General features: G+C 38.7%; 1 protein-coding gene across 9 annotated transcripts in view; it reads right to left on the bottom strand.

The window, feature by feature from the left end:
- Positions 1–15,870, bottom strand: part of radil (Ras association and DIL domains) — a 44,454-nt gene that overhangs the window by 27,725 nt on the left and 859 nt on the right. For 8 of the 9 annotated variants that reach the window (XM_008404969.3, XM_008404980.3, XM_008404973.3 and 5 more), the window contains exons 2-7: positions 14,135–14,229; positions 13,863–13,977; positions 12,243–12,732; positions 6,211–6,318; positions 4,100–4,215; positions 3,829–4,011 (exon numbers count right to left, since the gene is read on the bottom strand). In XM_008404969.3, the coding sequence (XP_008403191.2) occupies positions 3,829–4,011; positions 4,100–4,215; positions 6,211–6,318; positions 12,243–12,732; positions 13,863–13,946 (981 nt within the window). In that variant the 5' untranslated portion in view covers positions 13,947–13,977; positions 14,135–14,229. The remainder of the gene's footprint in view (positions 1–3,828; positions 4,012–4,099; positions 4,216–6,210; positions 6,319–12,242; positions 12,733–13,862; positions 13,978–14,134; positions 14,230–15,870) is intronic. The other variant, XM_008404988.3, reaches the window with a different exon arrangement.

Here is a 15,870-nt window from a genome sequence, read left to right on the forward strand (position 1 = left end):
TAGTTCACTCTTACTCAGTAACTTCAGTGTTGTTACACCTCTGAAACATTTTTTGCAGTTTCTTTGTGATACCAGAACTATTTCACTTAAACATTTAATTTCCTGAGATATTGTCAATTTATTTTCAAGCAAAACTCTCAAAAAGAGCTGAGGATTTATTACTTTTGATTACGTTGTGCAGCTAAATATGGATGCTTATTAGTTTGTTGTTTGTTTTTAATTTTTCAGGTTTGCATCGCAAAACCTCGTGATGTGTTTCTCAGCCAGGATCTCTGTGCCGATTACCTTAGATCCAAGCATCTGAACCAGCTGATGGCGTCAATCAGTCCACGGTCTGCCGGATCATCACAACGTGGACTAACTTTTTCTGTTACAGTACTTGGTTTAATTATGATCTTGAAACCGGAGCACTAGATATGCAAAAATCTACTTGCAGACTTTGTTGGTTACCCTGACACTCCAGTCATCCTGGACGGGGCTGAGCCGGTCTTCCTCTCCTCCAGAGTGACGAGTTTTCATCACCAGTCTTTACTGGTGATGATCAGACTTTGCAAAACAAGTCTGATGTCTGATTAGCTGCTAGGAAGTATATCATATATTTACTGTTCATTTTGCTATCCTGTTACAATAAAATGCAATACTCTATATTTCACAAACCTTTTTTTCCCCCATTTCTCGGTGTTTACGTTATATCAAGTATTTGCATGTAGATCAGGAATTCAAGTGAGATATTAAAATGAAACACTTTTAGGTAATGCCAGCAAATAAATGTGAATATTAAGTAATATGTAGTTAGTCATATAATTTAATATACTGTATAAGGCTGGATGATATGACTTATAAGAGTTCTTTTCATACCAGATTTGATTTTAATCGATTCCTCCTGCCCTCAATTTCTATAATAAAATCACAGAAAATATTTTCAAAAAGTGCCTTTATTTCTGTTCTGTGAGTTGTATAAGGGAGCATTACGGTCAGGATACAAGCAATTTTAATTGCAAGAATGCAGTCATTGTTACAGCAGAATAAAGATGCAATTTTATAAGAATGTCTTAAAATTACAAGAAGATGTTTTAATGAGAAATAAAGATTCAGATTGATCTGATGTAACCAGCTCAGTCCATGTGGTTCTGACATTTGTCAGTAATCAAGAGGATGTACATTTCCACCTCAACTGACCAGGTAAGCATTAAGGTAAAAATAAAAAAAATAGAGCAAACGGAAAAAGAGCAACTGATAGAAATACTTTCCTTATAAAGAAAAGCAAAAAAGTTAATAGCAGGAGAAAGGTTGTTGGCAACATTAGCTCAGCTAATCTCTCCCCCCAGGAAGTCAAACAGAACTCCTGTCCAACTACAGCTATAATAAAGATAAAAAATGAAAGAAAACGAAAAGTTAAAATAACAAATAATGCCAATTTAATAATTCAGATCTAATGCGTTCTGGAATCTTATTGACGTTTTACAAATTTCACAAATCAGAAGGTTTCACAAAAGTTTTATTTATTCTGCTGTTAGTACAGAATAATCTAGTTAGGTTTGAAATGTCTAGGTGTTGTAGTTTTTAAAGTACAACACATTAAAAAAGCTCAAGATAGTGAAAAATTAAGAGTAATTGCCCTTTAGCTATTTTCTGAATTAGACGCTATTCGGAAGCTAACTTCTGCTTCGACTGACAGCTTGGGCACAATATAGACAGATCTATATATGTTTATATAGATATACATCTATATCTATCTATAAAGTATAGATATGTAGATTACACACTGCACAGATAATCAAAACACAAAACGTTTACATAGCACCTTTGTAAGCTTGTCCCTGTTTGCTACGTCAGACATATGAGGCATTATGGTGAATACTAATGATTTATTAACTTACCTTCGACGTTATTGTGAAGTTTTGACACATCCAGCTTAAATCCTTTGTTGTTGTTGGAGTGTTTCAGGACGTCTGAATAATTATACAGGCATCATTAATAGTCCTGCAGCGACTGAGGAGCCATTGTTCTGTTACCTGTGCACCGGAACCATTTTATGTGGCAAAAAAATGTGGAAGCGCTAAAACGGAAGTCTGTGGCCTATACCCCAGTGGTTGAGCAGCGGACTGCGCATGTTACAGTCTAATTAACTTATTCGTCGTCATTTATTTCCTCAAGACAAACTGCCGGCTCCTCAAATGGATTAACACAGCGTTGCATTCTCGTTAGTTTTCTCTGGTCTGTAATGGAGACTTGAATTTAACGCGCCATTTTAACCAAAGGTTTTGAATGCGCTTCCTAACTAGACGCTCCAAAGCGTCCTGTCCATAACTCTTCAACATGCTGTCAGCTCCCGGACAGAAAGACGCGTTTAGTTCAGAGTCCATGAGATGATATTCAGAAAGGATTTTTTTTTATTAATTGATTTTAGTTGCCTCTGAGATTAAATCTTTGCGTAGTCTATAATGTCTGCCCATGTGAACCAGTCAAGGGTGTTAATTAGAACCTGTCAAATGACGGACGGGTTTTAAATTTTCTGGTCGTTTAAAAAAAATAACCGGTCAAATACGGCAAATATTCGGTTAACGTGACCTCTGTGTCAGGGTGAAGAGGGGTCAGCTTTGCGCTCAAGAACAGGTAAACATCACCTAATTGTTTTGTTGTTATGTAAAATACATGTTGGTTGTGTAATAACAAAAAAAGTTTTTTGAATGAAGTTGAGTTAACATCAAAACTTGTTTTTATTTGTTTGCTTACCTTTAAACACTGGTTTAAATATTGTAATTTTTAAACTGAGCAGGAATTTTACATCCATGCAAACTCAAATGTAATATTTAAAACTTCAATACATAAAATCAGTTATTTAACAATATGAGGTGTTTAATTTATTTTTAACATTGTATTTTCATACATTTATGCTAGGGATGCCCGAGTCTAGTTTTCCAGAGCTACCATTCTGCAACTTTAGATGTGTTCCTTCTCCAACACACCTGGATCATTTACTCATTATAAGCCTCTACAGAACTGAGTTGCTACTAATGAGTGAAGTCAACCTTTTATCTGGGGTGTTTTAGCAGGGATGCATCTAAAAGTTGCAGTCTGGAGGACTGAACCTGGGCACTCCTGATTTGTACCGTCAATGTGGCCTGTTGAGGGTGGCCAATATGCTGAAGTGGCCCCTGGTGAAATCGAGTTTGATACCCCTGATCTAAACAATCAAACAAGGTGGTGGCACCATCATGCAGGATGGGCTCTTTAATTCCACAGAACTGAATGATGATCAGAGTTGAGTTGGGAGGATGGATTGAGCCAAATACAGTCCAATCCTTTGAGAAAACATGTTAGCACCAGAAAACTTGAGACTGGGGAAAAAGTTCACTTTCCAGCAGGACAATGTCCCTCCACATGGAATGGTTTAAATGATACTAGAGAGGTGTCATTTATGATCTGATCAAACTCAAAATCTATGTAAAAACTTAAAAACTGGTGTTTCTCCCCATCCAATCTGAGCTTGACCAAGTTTGCAAAGAAAATTTATCAAAAAATGTCAGTCACTATAAGAACAAGAGACAAGAACCCTACAAGACTGACAGCTGAAATAAGAGCAAAATGTAGTTCTGCCAATTGTTGACTTGACTTGGGCTTAATACAAATGTTTAATGTAAATGCTTGCCACACCTTTATAAAAACTGATAAGAGAATGTTTTATTTTCCTTCCACTTCACAATCATGGTTTATTTTGTGTCGGTCTATAGCATAAAATCCCAGTAAAATACATTTAAGTTTGTTGCTGTATTGTGGCAAAATGGGAAAAAAATCATGGTATTATAAACATTTCATTATCTTCACCTGCCGATTGAATCCTTGTAGCAGAAGAAGATGGGGGGACTGGTAGAGAGAGTGCCTCACCCCTCCTGTTCCCTGACTGCCCTCTTCTTTCCTCCGGTTGCTGGAGGGTCCATCACGTTCTCGACCCCTCAGTGGCCCTGGCAAGGTGGAATAATATCGTTTGGGCTCCTCTCCCACTCCAAGCTGCACATACAGAGAAACATGTACATTATGTTGTTTGATGAATAACAGATAATCCATCATCCAAACTGGGTGTGAACAAGGCCCCTACCTGATTAAGACTTGTTTCGCTGAGGCTGCGGCAGAAGGATGAATTGCTGGCGCGGGGCAGGGTCAGTGTCCCCTTAGCCCTGTTCCTCTGGAGCTTCCGGGCCTGTGCATTAATATCTGTGAGGAGGCAGAGAGGAATAACAAGCATGAAAACAAGGAGCGAAGGGAAGGACAAGGAGGAGAACATGTAGAGAACAAAGTGAAAGGGAGACAAAAGGATGGAAAGAGCAAAGAGGAAACTTTCTTTGATTTGGCGTATTTTGTTATTAACATGAATGCTGAACACATGCATGAACCGACTAGATTTAAAATATTTTCTTAGGGATTAGTGGCACATGTATAATAAGTTATGTGTAAATAAAATAAAAGCTTAGGTGAATAAGTGGTAAAAGATGAAGCATCACAAGAAGCTGACAATGGTCAGAATGTTCAAAGGTGAACAACTCTCCATGAATCGAATACAGGCAATCTATGGCCAGGCTATGTAACACACACACACATCCTAACACACTCTACAGTGGCTTGCAAAAGTATTCATACCCCTTGAACTTTTCCATACTTTGTCACATCACAACCACAAACATAAATTTAATGTGAAAGACCAGCACAAAGTGGTCTACAGTTGTGAAGTGGAAAGAGAGTTATACATTCTTCAAGAACTTTTTTTACAAATAAAAAACTGAAAAGCGTGGTGTGCAAAAGTATTCAGCCCCTCTGAGTCAATACTTTGTGGAACCATGTTTTACTGCAATTCCAGCTGCAAGTCTTTAAGGGTTTGTCTGCCTAATGACCTGAAATTTTTGCCCATTCTTTGCAAAACACCTCAAGCTCAGTCAGATTAGATGGAGAGCATTTGTGAACAGCAGGGTACAGATCTCCCTCCATGGGCTGCCACCTTATCATGGTGAAGGGGTTTGAGTGTCCCAATGATCCAAGGAGCTATGTTGTCAGGGGCTTCATGCCCTGGTACAGTGATCCAAGGCAGATGAGTCTTAGGTGAGGAACCAGACAAAGTGCAGCAAAGACCCTTTATGACATACACAATCATTGGAAACAGTGTGCCAAAGGGGATGATGGGTGGTGGCTGAGGTCGGGGACCTTGACGGTCCAATCCTCGGCTACAGAAGTTGGTCCTTGTGACATGGAATGTCACCTCTCTGGTGCGGAAAGAGCCTGAGATAGTGTGTGAGGTTGAGATTTTCCAGCTAGTCGATCTCACGTCAATGCATGACTCTGGTTCTGAGACCAGTCTCCTTGAGAGGGGTTGGACACTCATTTACACTGGAGTTGTCCCTGGTGAGAGGCGCCGGGCAAGAGTGACTCCCCCATCTTGGTGTCTGTACATTGGGGTTCACTTTCCAGCAGGTCAATGACCCTCCACATGGAAAACACCAGGTTCAGGCATAAGTTCAATGACCGACTTTGTTGTCATCTCATCGGATCTATGGCCCCATATCTTCGATACTCGGGTGAAGAGAGGTGCGGAGCTGTCCAGTGACCACTACCTAGTGGTGAGTTGGTTCCGGTGGTGGGGGAAGATGCCGGTCAGACCCCAAGGTATTTTGGGAGTCTGCTGGGAACATCTGGCAGAGTCTCCCAATGAACTGAACTTTAACTCCCACCTCCGGGAGAACTTGTTCCGGTGTTCACATATTCCAATGGAGGTGGGGGACATTGAATCTGAGTCAAGCCTGCTTTAAACACTTCTCCACATCTTTCTTCCTGACCTCTGCTGTTACTTGGACTTCATGATGCCGTTTTCTTCCCAATATTCTCTTAATCAACCTCTGAGGTGTCACAGAGCAGATGGATTTCTACTAACATTAGATTACACACAGGTGGACTCTATTTAGTCATTAGCAAAGAAAATGGGTTGAATACTTTTGCACACTGCATTTTTACATTTGTAAGAAATGTTGGCCTTTATATTTCATAGGAATGTAAATCAATTTATGTTTGTGGTTGGAATGTGACGAAATATGGAAAAGTTCAAGGGGTATGAAAACTTTTGCAAGCCACTGCATGTCACTGACTTATGGGGGGTGACAACACAGGTAGAGGTGGTCTTCATGGAAATGACTGACAGCCACCTTCCCTGAGGCCAGTCCCCACCTTTAGAGCTGGACTGTACCACCCGACCAGACCGCAGGGGGGAGCTCCTGTGTTTGCCCAGCCCAGACCGACCCATTAGAGCCGCCAAGAATTGAGGGGTTCTGGGCCCTACAGGAAGGCGGAAGGGGTTAGGGGGGTAGAGGGGGGCTGAGAAAACAACCCCACACCCAAACACCAAGAACAGAATTTACCCCCAAACACGTGTGAGACGTACATGCAGAAAGAAGTGAGACACAAGCAGTTACTACAGAGATAGTAACTGCTTAGTAAGGTGTGGCAAGATTTTCCTCATAACATACAAATGTCAAATTAGATGCCAAATTTATTTAAGCAAAAACAAAAATTATGAAGTTAATTTGTGCCAAATCTATGTAAGTGTGTTTAATGAATAGCTACAGGGTCATAGGAGCTGGACTCGTTTTTTCAAAGTTGCAGTCCACATGACTGAGGCTCTCATTCCACGTATATTAAACCAGTTCATAAACAATGCCAACATTTGCAATGCCTGGAAATCAGATTTGCTAACCTAACTTTTAAAGACTCATTTCTGCTTTGCTCCACTTTACGTCAGTCAAAAATGTTTGAAAAGCATTTTAACTGGATTAAATCTAGTTTAAAAACTGGCCATGACTGTTCAACTGCAAGTCTAAAAGTCATAAATAAAGCTTGTGCTGCAATTTTTATTAATTTAGCCAAGGCTTCCATGAAATACATGGGTTTCATTGACAAGCTTGGTTGCATTGCAGTTTCTGGTAAATGTATTTCCTGGATCTCAAATATCTCACTACCCAAGTTTGTGAAATCACAATTATTTCTCTCAGCTACTCATGTTATCAATGGTGTTTTACATGGACAATCCTTAGTACCACCATATTTTCCATCAACATCATTAATACAACGGAGTCATTAGTGTATCTTTATGTTGATGACACAGACAACTTTAGCAACTTTAGCAAAGTTTTAGTTGGCTCCAAGAGGACTTCTCCAAATAGCACGTATAGTTAAACATCTAGGAGATTAAAGTCATGGGGTTTGATAACATAGGCTGATAACTGTCAAAAACTGCTATTATTTTAATGTTTTTTGTTGGGGTTTTTTTTTAAATAAAAAAAGAAGAAAAAAAAGAGGTTTTATCAAGTTTAGTGGCCTTTGTTGGAGAGTAGGTTAACCCAAACCACAGAGTCCCTCAGAATTGTCTAACCCCCGCACTCTCCCTCTCCAGCTTGGAAATGATTTCCATTAGTGCACAGTGTCAGCTTGCATTCTAACACCATCAAAGTGACAAGTAAAGCTGAAACCTAAACATTCACAGAAAAGCTGCTCAGTTAACAGCAGAAGTCCCTGTGTGAGCATCACTTTGGCACAAATTAACTTTCACAGAACAAAACTTATGCAGGATAACCATAGCTCAGGTTAGCAATGAAAGTTCTACAGTATCTTTAAATTGTGATCTCTTTTATTAAAGTGTATGTGAGAATAGACAATTCACACATGAAAATGCACGCTCCCACATACACCAGAGATAAAAAAAACAAACAAAAAAACAAAACAAACAAAAGATAAAACTGCTAACAGAACAAGAAAAAAGTCCAGGCTGGGTGAGTTTTCTAAAAGCTAAAACATAGAGAAAAGGTTAGTGTGAAAATAAAAACATCAAATTTGATAAGTAAACAGAAGTTTTTTCAAAGAAAGCAATATTTGCTGTTATGTTATCGTTTGCTCTTTTCTTTGACAGTATTTTAAAAAAGCAGGTCATGTTTCAGAATGTTAAACCAATGTCTCACCTTAGAACAACAAAGGATTTTACATGGTAATACTGATCATAGGATAAATGTTTTAAATCCAACAACTACTGAATACAGCCTACCAAATAAGATATTTCATTTTCATCCAGAAACAAACACAAATTTGTTCTGCTAGGATACATAACAAAAACAATTCTAAACGGTTGAGGGAAAATCAATAAAAAAAAATAAAAAAATAAAAAAAATTTAAAAACACTGATAATGTAATGTACAGATAGCTACTTAGGAAATTAACTGCTTTCAGTCATTTTTTAAATTGCTGTATTTATTATGGCAAGTTTAGTTGTACGAGCTCATTTTCTTCCATTTGACTTATTTTAAATATTTAGTAAATGGTGAAGGTTGGTGTTTTAATACTTTGTGCCTTAAAAATTCATGAATCTGCCATGTTAAAATAGACCTTTTAAAACATTGCCTTCATTGTTTATACAATGTTCAGAGAAATGAGGAAGCTGTGATCTGAAGGCAGCAGTCAGGTCTAAAAGCACCAGAGCAGCACAGTTCCGCAAATCAGCATTTAGCTGAAGGTCATTAAAAACTCCTAAAACAGCTGATTCAGAACTATGAAATTGTTTCAAACTGAACTGAAACTTTGCATAGATGCTATGTTCAAAGAAGACTGACAAATAAACTGTGCCCAATAGCTCCATTAATGGACGAGTACATGGAGACACCTTTGCCCTCAAAAATAACTTTGCTGAGCTCAGCTTAAAAAAAAGAAAACCCAAAACAAGCACACACACGCGCGCGCGCGCACACACACACGCGCGCACACCCACACACATACACACACACACACACACACACACACACACACACACACGCACACACACACACACACACACACACACACACACACACACACACACACACACACACACACACAACATTCTGCAGGCAATGTTGCATAGAGAAATTAAGCAAAGTAGGTCATCAATCCCCTTTTTTAGCTTGATTTATATCTTACTTTTCCAAAAGAGATCAAAGAGAAAATTGTCCCTCCTCTCAGTCACATTAGTATCTGCATTACTCTGTAATCTCACTTGTATTTATTTTTAGAAATTAGCTGCAAAATGTCTAAACTTCCATCTTACTGCATTCAACTCATTCAATTTGCTTCGATTTTTAAAGTTTAAGTGAAACGAAATCACAGTGTGATGACAGTCTGACATCCACAAGCACTTAACAATAGCTTATAAGCAAACTGAATATTACATTAATGAGACTGAGGATATATTTTTAATGCATGTTAATACAGCCAATATCAAAACAATTTTTCCGATATATTTTCCGATGCAGTCTATGATGTAGATGCAGTCTAATTCTGACAGCAAATAGCATATAAACCATGTTTTGTGCTTTAAAGCACCACTATCAAAACTGTGGAACATACAGACCTCAAAATACAATGCCTGGAAAAAAATCTACAAGCACCCTTGTAGATTTCTCTTGTTTATTACTTTTTTGATCACATTGAAGACAAAGAAAACCCAAGTAAAGACCAAAATAAGCTTCCAGATGAATATTTCATTTCTTAAAAGGAGAAGAAAGTGATTCTAAACAACTTGGCTGTGTGTGGAAAAGGAATAACCCCTGATAACTTGCATGCTGGGCACAACAGCTTGTCAGAGTGTTCGCAATAATTGTCTCCAACATCGCTGTGGAAAAACATTAACCCATTCTTCTTTGCAGAATTGTCTTAACTCTCCAACGGTCATGCTCAGAATGTCAATTTCCAAAACCACACAAATAAAACTTGTAAAAGCATACAGTATGACCCTGCCACAACATGCACAGAGTAAAAAAAACTTGTGGGATCTAAATGACCCCGTCTCTCAAGAGCGTGGGAGGGCTAAACATAGAAGAGTTTCAATCATTAATTTAGTTTATTTCTGCCATTCCGAGGTGGGCTTGTATGCTTTGTATGCACAGGCGTGTGCAGGAAATGGGCTACAGGTGCCACATTCCCCAGGTCAAGCCACTTTTGAAATAGAAACAACGGCAGAAGTGCCTGACCTGGGCTACAGAGAAGCAGCACTGGACTGTTGCTCAGTGGTCCAAAGTACTTTTTTCGGATGAAAGTAAATTTTGCATGTCATTCAGGTGCCAGAGTCTGGAGGAAGACTGGGGAGAAGGAAATGCCAAAAGGCCAGAAGTCCAGTGTCAAGTACCAACAGTCAGTGATGGTCTGGGTGCCATGTCAGCTGCTGGTGTTGGTCCACTGTGTTTCATCAAGGGCAGGTCAATGCAGCAGCTATCAGGATAATTTGGAGCACTTCATGCTTCCATCTGCTGAAAAGCTTTATGGAGATGAAGATTTCATTTTTCAGCACAACCTGGCACCTGCTCACAGTGCCAAAACCACTGGTACTACTGACCATGTTATTTCTGTGCTCAATTGGCCTGCCAACTCTCCTGACCTGAACCCCATAGAGAATCTGTGGGATATTGTGAAGAGAAAGTTGAGAGACACAAGACTCAAAACTCTGGATGAGCTTAAGGCCATCGAAGCATCCTGGACCTTCATAACACCTCAGCAGAGCCACAGGCTGATTGCCTCCATGCCATGTTGCATTGAAGGCTGCAAAAAGATTCCTGACCAAGTATTGAGTGCATAACTGAACATAATTATTTGAAGGTTGACTTTTTTGGTATTAAAACACATTTCTTTTATTGGTCGGATGAAATATGCTAATTCTTTGAGACAGGGATTTTGGGTTTTCATGAGCTGTTTGCCAAAATCATCAGTATTAAAACAATAAAAGACCTGAAATATTTCAGTTGGTGTGCAATGAATCTAAAATATATGACAGTTTAATTTTTATCATTACATTATGGAAAATAATGAACTTTATCACAATATGCTAATTTTGTTAGAAGGACCTGTATTTGGAAAAACTGGCAAGTTGAAACCATATTTTTTCAAAAATAGTTTTTGGCATTACTTCGGTCACACTCTTTGTTAGTAGTGCAGACCGTTTTTTTGGATGCTTCTACTGGTATTTTGATAATCTAAATCTATCTTTGGTTAGAAACTGTTTGAAATCGCAATGCCTCACTAAAATTGGACCAATTGTCATGTCTTCTGCTTTATAGATTCTTCCTCAGATTGAAGCCAGGACACTGGCTAGGCTACTACAAAATGTTATTATTACTTCTAGCCAAAAGTAGTAATAGCTAATGGTAGTTTTCACTGACATCTCAGAAGAGAGATTAGTGAAAACAGTAAAAAAGAGAAGAACCCCCAGCTCCAAATCTGACTGTGAGTATGAATAATTTTGGACTTAGGTTGTAGCATGTATACAACAAATGACAACTTGACATGAAAGTCATTCTGTTTTCTGAAATGTATTTTTCTGTGTGGCCTGAAAAATATTCAGCTTTACCAGACGAGCAAAAACAGAAAACAGTTCATCTGATTGCAGACTGACTCTCTGGCTGGCACAGAAGTTGACATAGCAACCAGTACACCCTGGCACGCTTCATAAGAAATGTCGGTGTTGCTGGAAAGCATAATGTGTGACTGAGGCTAAAAATACTTGTCCTCCATCACAGAAAACCACCAGAACTTGTTTCTTGAATTCTTTTAAAGGGATCCAGCCAGGTGAGTGTCAGCATGAGCTCATACAACAAGCAAGCTTTAAAAAAAGTGAAAACAATTAGAAATAAAAGGTCCAATCCCTTTACTGAAGAGACATGCATTTGCAAACGTAGCATGCCTGCTGACTTTGTTGTATTACATACTGAAAAGTCAGTCTGTTTTCATTTAGTTTTTAGGACAAAAATGAAAAAGGTACATTTTACTAAAATGGTAGATTTCCAGATAGAATTAAAAGAATTTAAAAGATCAGAGTACTGAAGCAAGACTTAAGCTAACACTGAAGTTCCCACATGATTCTAAAAAGACATCGACCAATGGATGGTAGGATTTTAGGGCTCTACCTTTGTGTACGAGTGCATGTGCGTGCGTGCGCTTTGTGTTTTGATATGTCAAAACACACACACTACTCTGATATACTAATATTTAATCCTGAATATTTAATCAGGATTAAATATTCTCCTCACAGCACCTTTCTACAAAATTTACACATACACACACACCCACGCGCGCACACACACACAGCGACTGCAGAAGAGCTAACGAGCTGTGCTTTTCTGCTGAGTTTGACATGTAAGAGAGAAGAGAATTAGACCAGCCGCTTTGCGGTTGTGTGTGTATTTACTTACCAGCAGTGATGGTATCCTTCTCTTTGGCATTGAGTTCGTCCACCTCAGCTCTCCTGCGCAGCTCAAACCTGCGAGCATGTCCTTCTCGGGGCTTCCACAGCTCCTGGAGCAACAGCGGCTTCTCGTTGTCCCCAAGCGCTCGCAGGCACTCAGTCCTCCATGCCCCACCCCCCTCCAGATGTCCGATCACATCACACAGTACATAGACGCGGGCTGCATCCTTGCTGAGCGAGTACCGCTCCAGCGCTTCCTTCACGAGTTCCTGAGCACTAGAGCGGGGCGTGGCCAGGACACTCTTGTAGTTGGCACCGGCACAGATCTCATCTCCAAAGATCTTCAGCACCCCTGGGGCTGAGCTCTGAGTGGAGAGTTCGGCGGGGTCATCCGCTGGCCGCTCTGGGGGTTCAGTAGTGGAGCGCCGATCCCCTCGAGTGTTTGTCCCCGTCTCTGCTGGGACACGGTCTCTGTAGCTCAGAGTGCGGTACAGGACCTAAAGAAGCATGTATTCAGTGAAGTACACATCATGAACTTGGAAGAACAAAATCACAAAACAAATATTGCAGTAAAAAGAAAACTTTTGTTTTCATGAAACATTCAATAGGAAAATCAACAGATATCCATATTTTTTCCCACTAATGAATAAATTTTAAGCAAAAATTTTCAAAAACATTGGGTTGTACATCAAATCCTGGAGGGACTGCTTTAATAATTTTCATCGGTCACAGACATTTTAGTGGAAGTACATGACTATAACTCTGTCAGACCCCCTGATTTCTGTGTTTCAGTGGATTTTGTTGTTTTTGTTAAGCACTGCTGTCTGTGTGAAGAGGAGAACTGAGGTAAGCCAGGTTAGCCTTTCCAGGTCAGGACATTCACAGCAAGGGCAGCGAACAAAATACCACAGAGACTACTTTGTAGATTTTCCTGCCCCACAATGTCAGTGAATGTTGTAAGACTTTGTTAAATTCTACAATTCCACCTATGTTTTATGTATGGTGAAAATTATAGGATCCTACTTTTTTTCTTTTTTTTTTCCTCAAACAACTGATTTTTTTTTTATTTGCATTATTGAGAAATGAGGTTTTCTCAATGGAATTTGGTCACACTCTAGTTTGGGGTTTGCCAATATTATCAGTTAGAGAAAGTCGTTATCACAGCATGACTTAACCTGATGATGAAATTTTTTATGACAATGATAAATAATATTTACCCATTCGTAGCATAGATGGACTCAAAATGCTTTCCAAGTAGTTTTGCTAAGACAACTTTCACAGATGGTGTGGGACATTTGTATCTGAATTACTTTAGACACAATTAATTACCATTAAGAGACATCATGCAACCCCTCTAAAGTAGCTATGAAGTTATTAGATGGATAATTGTGTTTTTGCTGAATATTGTCTAATTAAAATAAATTAATCTGTTGTAAATAATTTAAGCCTGACATTTATCAAAGTTTTAGAGAGCTTTGTAGTCTTTGACCAGTGGAAAGCTAATTAAACCTAAACAATCCTTTTGTATGACAGTAAAAGTAGCTGTACCTTATTCATTTATTTTACCACAGTTATTTAGCTTTCTAGCAAAAAATCATATCATATGGGAGAAGCAATGTTTATATACCTGTGTAAAGGTTCTGCTCTGGCGCTTCAGGCGACTCTTGGATGGCAGAGACATGCTGGCCCCAGAGGAAGAACCGTAGAACATGATGATGTTGTTGGCCTCACAAACTCCAAATCTGACAGACAAAAGAGGAGCTGATGGATGCAGGTGGTTATCGCACAGTAGTTGTGAAGTTATTTATTGTATAGTAAGCCCTGTACTATGCAAAATGAATTCATCCTGATGGTAACGTGATAAACAACAAAAAAGTATTGGTAAGATGAGAAATGTACCTTGACGTTAAGTATTATCACTTCTTTTGCAGCAGGAAGATGGTCACAGTGCCGGCTCAGACAATTTGCATTTCATTTCACTGTCACCTTTCACTCTGAAAAAAAAAATTCAAGTATATGGCATAGTTACATCAAAGTATCCCAGCAGTAATTCTAAACATTAAGGTGTCCTTCAGGTCCCTTCAGAGTCACATGAGTATCAATTGAATTTCTGCTATTTTAAATAGCAAGCTGGAGTATTCTGACACTTATGCACTGGGAATAGCTGATTTTATCAAGGTTAAGTTTATAACTAAAAAATGAACAAAACTGAGTAAATAATAACATTGAAACTACAGATGTTTTGGGGTTTGACACACAAACCATAAAATCATCAACATAGAAGGGAACTTTATGTTCAACTCCAGAACATAAAGATGTCACTGTGGCTGCGAAACATTTTTGGCCACAGGTTATATGGTGGAGTCAAAGAGCAACTGACAGAGAGCAGGGGGCCGAATCTGACCCACCATTAGTATTTATGTAGGCCTCTAGAGCAGTGGTTCCCAACCCTCAGAGCAGAAGTGTGATTTGGGTTTCTCCTTGCTGCCACACAGCTAATTTAAATGAATGGGTGATTAGCAGGCTCCTGCAGCACTTGATATCATATGGAGAAAGTCATACATTGGAATCAGATGTTCATCTAAAACTTGATGAACAGTGGATTTTTAATCACCCTTCATTAAAATACCACTACTTTCGTTTGGTATTCATACAAGTACTGTTATCATAGCATTATGATGGTAGAAAACCATTATCAATTTTTAAATAATCCATGTGGTCTATGTTACTATTATATTGTGTTTCTGAAGACCTTAGTTCTAGTTTGACAGAAAGGCCGTTATTAGACCATTGCAGTGTTGAGGGGAATAGAGAAATGACTGATTAAGAAACAGAGGTATTGTAATCAAGTCCATCTTACCTTACTTTACTGATGAATTTTAACTTAACAAAATGTTCACAACATAAATTAACTTCAGCGTTGGCATATATTTAAATGCACAGTTTAAATCACTCAATATTCAAAACATGTACATCATAAAAATACCTTTTTTCTGTCAATTGTCTATTTTTTTTTAAAGTCTAGTCCAAGTCAGGACTTAAATTGAGATGCAGTGCTCATGCTTAAAAACTCTCTCAATTTTGTCTAAAATAAAAACAATTCTGAAAAGAAGAGCAAGAAAAAAATTCTCCAGAGCAATGTTCAATATGTGTAATTAATAATGGCAGTTCTTGGCAAGGGTTTGTCAACAATTAGTGTTTTCTACATGTACATGTTTTATATGTCCTCCTGATTTAACACATCTGAAATCAAATCACTAATATATTACAAGAACTTTGTAGAACTTTGTGACATGCTGAGGAGGTAATTCAGCTGTGTTGGAGAACGGACACAAAAATTCAGGACACCTTTATTGCAGCTTTTTATTTATCAAGTTGCCACCCAATCCATTTGCACCAAAATTTTGCACCTCCTGCAAACACTTGAACTGCATAAAATTCTTTTTTTTTAAATAGTAGTAGGTCAGCCTAAATAGATGATGTAGCAGATTTAAGAAGTGCTGGGATAACGTGACTATTTTAAATGCCGCCTAATCCACAGTAATCTGGCCACTTGGCTGCAGTTAAATCAATCCCAGGAAACCCCGCCTTCGTCTACTCACAGTAAGAAAAACTAGTGAGTAGGTTCTGTTTTA

This window comes from Poecilia reticulata, chromosome 1, assembly GCF_904066995.2.
Source record: "Poecilia reticulata chromosome 1, P_reticulata-male-v2, whole genome shotgun sequence".
Taxonomy (NCBI): domain Eukaryota; kingdom Metazoa; phylum Chordata; class Actinopteri; order Cyprinodontiformes; family Poeciliidae; genus Poecilia; species Poecilia reticulata.